We start from the raw sequence: 5,642 nt of genomic DNA, 5'->3' as shown, positions 1-5,642 counted from the left end.
ACAAAAATTGGTTTATAACCTTTCATTGCATAATTGTCACATGATATAATTCTGTTCTTCACATTGCTTAAAAGGTAACCAGAGCAGCAATGTATTCACCAGTGGCATATGGATATGCATTTATCTCTAGCACATTGCAAGCTGAGAGCCTAGAATTCTTAGGGCATGTACATTGTCAGTATATTTCTGAAAGTCCACTTGGGTAGTTTGTTTAGAGTGCTGAAGTACTAACAGTATTGTCACTCAACCCAACGAAGAGCCATGAGCACAAGGGGAGCAGGGGAAGCTGCCATGAATAAGTCATGTGATATGTTAAGACTTACATTTTCCTACACTAGCTAAACTGTACAGCTTGTCTGCCAGTGATACAGCTTAGTAAGAAATGATTTTTAAGTAATACAGGCACAATTTTTTTAAAAAAAGCCTCACATAATGGTCACACACCACTTTTTTTTTTGCCAAAAAAATTGGCATAAAATCTGCGATGATTATGTGGTGAAATACAGTACTCCTCTTCATTCAATATATACCCATTCCAGCCAAACTAGTGACCTTGCTGTTCCCAGGACAGAAAACTCCTCTCTCCAAATCCCTGAACAAGTCCCTGCTCTCAGGATGTTTGGTGAGGATTTCTCTGAGTATTCCCATACTCAGAATGCTTTTCCTCCTTACCTTTGGCTCTCAGAACCCACCCCCCTTCAAAGTTGTTAGAAATAGGGGACTACATATCCTTCTCTTTGTAAAGCTAGGGAGGGGGATTATGGGTGTAGAAATGTGTGATCTCTGATGTGGTTTGTGCTGGTTAATTTTGCTGAACCTTTCCCCCCCGCCCCTTTTTTGTTTTAAGGGAGAAAGTCAGAGGGGAAGGGATATATTGGGAAATGTAGGTGGCATGAAAGCAAAATAAAAATCAATACAATTATAAATAAAAATGGAAGTATTTTGAATTTTTCTCATATTTTCTTATCTGTGAACAGGTTGTAGCCTTCCAGTACACTTTGAAATCAGTGATTGTCTCATTTTTGTATTTGCATGCCCAAGTGTTCACCATAGTTAGTAGGCATTTACTAAATAGATAGTATTTACATGTTACATGCATTTATATTTACATAATAGGCATTGACTAAATGTCAATTGATTGATTGGTCCAAGACTCTGCTTTGAGAGCCTTTGTCCTTGGGAATGGTGAAGTAAGGTTCTACACTCTCCTAACTTTGTGTCTTGTAGAGCTCTGTCTAAACCATGTCCCTGCACAGCTCCCAGTTTCAGAAAATTCCATTCCCTGTTATGCCTAGACATGAGTGGCCCATGGCACAGTGGTGAAGCTTGTCTTTCATGCTGTCATCACTGCCCTTTCTGTGGTTCTCATCTTCCTCTCTCAGTGTTCTACTCTCCTCCCCAGTCCTTTCTCTCTCCTTGCCTCTCTCCTCTCCCAAATTGAGGTGATTTTTGTCGTAGATGAAGGAGCATTTTGGAGTCCAAGGTCTTATATTTGAATCTTGGCTTATTGCAGCTGTGTGACCCATACCCCATCAATTGGTCAAATCTTTTGCTTTCTCTTTGCCTTAGTTTCCTTATCTGAAAAGTGAAGAGGTTGGACTAGATGACCTCAAAAGTCCCTTCTAGTTCTAAGAACTACCATCAACCAGTCAACTAACATTTATCAAAGGTCTACTTATGTGCCAGGCTTATGTGTTAGGTGCTAGGAATACAAATACAAAAGTAAGATAATTCTTGCCCTCAAGGAGCTTAAATTCTAAAGAGCCTATGTATCCTATAATGGTACCTAAGCTAGTAACCATTGAATCTAGCCCGATGAGGTAGAAAAACTCAGGACTGCGTCAAGGGGTTAGGCATCTAGTTCTGGGTTTGTCATCATTAACTCTCTATGTGAATTTAGGTATTTATTCTACTTTTCTGTGCCTCAGTCTGCACATCTATAAAATAGGGACAATAATACCTATCCTGTCTATCCTCACAGTAAGGTTGTAAAGCTCAAAGGAAATCATGGATGTTGAAGGGTTTTGAAAATCATTAATGTGAAGCCCTTTGACACTCCCCCCTCCAAAAAATCCATAAAAAACCCCTTCGATTTATCAGGAAGAAAATTGGACTAGATATATTCTATATCCCTTTTGATTTTGAGATCTGATGATTCCTCTAGTGCCAGGATTCTAGAAAAAAGAGGCAGAATTTTTTCAGATTTCCAGGGAAATCTGAGCTCATAATATGCTGTAGTGAATGGGAAGGGCAGGGTTACCTGGACCTAGACTTAAAGTCATTTGTACATGCAAAAAGAATTCAGCGAAAGGTCTTCCCTGCTCTCTGGGTGTTTGGGGAAGATTTCTCCAAGCCATCTCTTGGATGGAAAAAGACTACTATCCTGGGGCATGTGGGAGTGTCACTACTGTTGCCAGGAACAGAGTCTTTGGGAATATTAAGCAGAGTTGCCCAAGGACTGTTTCCTAGTTCACACCCAGAGGCCATGATGCTTCAACTTTGTGGGTGGGACTCCAGAGGTAAGTTCTATAAAAGGACTCTAGGTGCAAGTGGCTGTTCACTCATCTGACTCTTTCCTCCTGCAGCTTCCTCCTGGTAAGTCTGCCAAGAAGCTCATTTGGATGGGCCTTGGATCTCTACCTTGGCCTGCTCATTATAGGGTGACTATGACTGGGAGACCTTCCAGGATCCAGTCTGATTCTAAAGTTCTGGCCAGTCTAGCTATGGTCATAATGATGAGGTGGCTAGTGTGTCCAAGGCCCTGGGCAGTATAGGGAATGGGAAAGGGATAACTCAAGATACACTTCAGTCTAGAGTTTCTTTGAACTCTGCACTGTTCAAATGTCCAATAAAAACACTAGAAAATTTTCCTTGTGATGGAGACTTAAAAGTTGAGCATGGGAGTTAAATGAAAGGGATGGGGGCTTAGTACCAGGAATGGAGACTGAGGGTTTAGAGTTAACTGGGGTCCGTGATCTTCAGGAAAAAAAGGGCCCCAGACAAGTTGGTTTATGTCCTGATGGCAGAAAGTTCTCTTTGGGGGATGCTTGGAGGAGGAGAGGTAGTAAGGATAAAGACCCAGAGGAAACATCTCCAGGCTTAGAATGTGTAGATGGAGACATTGTCAATTTTTTTTGTTCCATTCTTAATTTTTCTCTGCAGGTCCTCCCTAATACACTGAACCATGGCATCCACAAAGTACACTGCTTCTGAGGAACAGCTCAACCACATTGTTGAAGTCTTCCATAAATATTCCCGGAAGTCAGGGGAAGAGGATGCCCTGGAGCTGAAAGAGTTTGAAGGATTAATTAAGGAACAGGCCCCTGAGTTCTTTGAATATTTGGTGAGTGGAAGCCCCAGGACACCTGCACTCTCCTATAAGGATATTTCCAAGGAATAACACAGATTGTAGGAAGTTTACTCTATCTTTCTAAATCCCAATAGGACATAGGGGATATGTATTAAAGGAAGAATGTCCTGAGCAGCCCATAGTCAAGTATTGCACTTCCCTTCCTACCCTCCATGATGGCTACATGGTGGGGTATAAGGGAGGTGGGGCAAAATGTGTCTGAGGGGCAATCATGGCGTGTATGTAGGTACATGCGTGTTCATGCAAATGTGTTGAATCACTCACAGTGCAGATGATTTGTGCTCAAATAATGGGAAATCTACGATCTCTTCCTTTTCAGAAAAAGAACACCACCTCTCTGGCTTCTGTGTTCAAGAAGGCTGATTTGGACAATGACAAGCATATGTTCTTCTCTGAGTTTGTGTTTGTGTTGGCCTTGATAGCCATTGAAATCCATGACAAATACCACCAAGATCATGGCCCAGAAGGCCCAGGTGGCCCAGAAGGTCCTGGCCACCATGGTCATGGCCACACACATGGTCACCACCATTGAGATCAGAGCTGGAACTAACTAATCTTTGGAGACCCAGAATGGAAAACTGTTGGAACACTTGGTCCCTTGACTAGTTTCTGGATACTAATGTAGATTCAATAAAAAGCTCTCTTTTAACTGATCTAAGTCTCTGTCTTCTCTGTCTAGTGGCACACTTATTCAGACACTCCAAGAGGTTGGGGGATGGACAGCTGGGTCCTAAAATCAAGATATGATCTAGTTGGGGGAGACAAGGCCCCTACCCTCAGGGTGCTACTAGTCTGAAGCTGAAACATGGAGTATATATACTTACATGAAAAGACAATCTTGAAGATTGTCAAGTACTCAGAGAACATAAAAAATAATGAAAGAACCACTCAGATGGTTTTGTTAGAACAGAGGTCCCCTCTCTATCTGCTTCCAAGGCATCACTGTTTTAGATTGTTATGCTGTCTTCTTCCCTCCCTCTGTTCCCAACCCCTCCCTGCCTTTAATTCACTTTAGTCCCTCCCTGACTCCCATAGCTTGCAGTCACCGCCCTACTCAAGAAAGCTCAATGGAACTCTAATGACTTTAGGATAAAATACAAAACTCTCCTTAACTTTTAAAAAAATAATACTTTTTTTCCCTCAATTACATGTAAAAACAATTTTTAACATTTTTTTAAAAAAAAGTTTTGAGTTCCAAATATTATCCCTCTCTCCCCTCCCCCTTCTCTGAGAGGGTAAGCAATCTGATACAGATTATACATGTACAATAGGTAAAACATTTCCCTATTAGCCATTTTGTGCAAGAAGACTGGGAACAAAAAAAGAAAGTGTAAAATAGCATGTTTCAGTCTGCATGCAGATGTCAGTTCTTTCTCTGCAGGTGGATAGCATTTTTATTGCTAAGAATAGCTAAGTCATTCACAATTCTTTATCATACAATATTGCTGTTACTGTGTACGATGGTCTCCTGGTTCTGCTCACTTCACTTTGTGTCCATTCATGTAAGTCCTTCCAGGTTTTTCTGAAATCATCCTGCTTGTCATTTCTTATAGCACAACAATATTCTATTACAATCATACACCACAACTTGTTCACCCATTCCTCAGTTGATGGACATCTCAATTTCCAATTTTTTGCAACCGCAAGAAGGGCTGCTATAAATATTTTTGTACAAGTAGATCCCCTTCTGCCCTACACTTTTAATCTTTCTGGGATACAGACCTAGTAGTGGTATTGCTGGATCAAAAGGTATGCACAGCTTTATAAGCCTTTGGACATAGTCCCAAATTGCTCTCCAGGATGGTTGGATCAGTTCACAACTCCACCAACAGTGCATTAGTGTCCCCGTTTCCCCACATTTCTTCCAACATTCATCATTTTCCTTTTCTGTCATATTAGCCAGTCTGATGGGTGTGAGATGGTACCTCAGAGTTGTTTTAATTTGCATTGCTGTAATTAATAGTGATTTAGGGCATTTTTTTCATATGATTATAGATAGCTTTGATTTTTTTTATCTGAAAACCGCCTGTTCATGTCCTTTGACTGTTCCTCAATTGAAGAATGACTTGTATTCTTATAAATTTGAATCAGTTCTCTATATAGTTGAGAAATGAAGCCTTTATCAGAGACATTTGCTGTCAAAATAGTCCCCCAGCTTTCTGCTGTCCTTTAAATCTTGGTTGTACTTGTTCTGTTCATATAAAATCCTTTAAATTTAATATAACAAAAATTATCCATTTTGTATTTCATCACGCTCTGAATCTCTTGTTTG

The 5,642-nt window shown here is 40.6% G+C and overlaps 1 protein-coding gene across 1 annotated transcript; it reads left to right on the top strand.

Annotated features, from left to right (window-relative positions):
• Positions 1-2,569: 2,569 nt before the first annotated feature.
• Positions 2,570-4,023, top strand: LOC110212121 (protein S100-A8). The gene is made up of 3 exons (XM_020991981.1): positions 2,570-2,595; positions 3,163-3,343; positions 3,690-4,023. Exons 2-3 carry the CDS (start codon positions 3,185-3,187, stop codon positions 3,900-3,902), a joined length of 372 nt encoding a protein of 123 aa, XP_020847640.1. The 5' UTR covers positions 2,570-2,595; positions 3,163-3,184; the 3' UTR covers positions 3,903-4,023.
• Positions 4,024-5,642: the final 1,619 nt, after the last annotated feature.

The sequence above is a fragment of the Phascolarctos cinereus genome, unplaced genomic scaffold (genome assembly GCF_003287225.1).
Source record: "Phascolarctos cinereus isolate Bilbo 61053 unplaced genomic scaffold, phaCin_HiC Scaffold_5;HRSCAF=322, whole genome shotgun sequence".
Classification (NCBI taxonomy): domain Eukaryota; kingdom Metazoa; phylum Chordata; class Mammalia; order Diprotodontia; family Phascolarctidae; genus Phascolarctos; species Phascolarctos cinereus.
Note: the sequence above shows the minus strand (reverse complement) of the source record. Positions and strands in the feature narration are given on the sequence as shown.

What these genes read in the sequence shown, in the direction of transcription:
- LOC110212121 (XM_020991981.1), top strand. Translation starts at nt 3,185, where the DNA reads ATGGCATCCACAAAGTACACTGCTTCTGAGGAACAGCTCAACCACATT. An exon ending in CTGAGTTCTTTGAATATTTG is followed by an intron (nt 3,344 to 3,689) that starts GTGAGTGGAAGC and finishes CTTCCTTTTCAG; the next exon opens with AAAAAGAACACCACCTCTCT.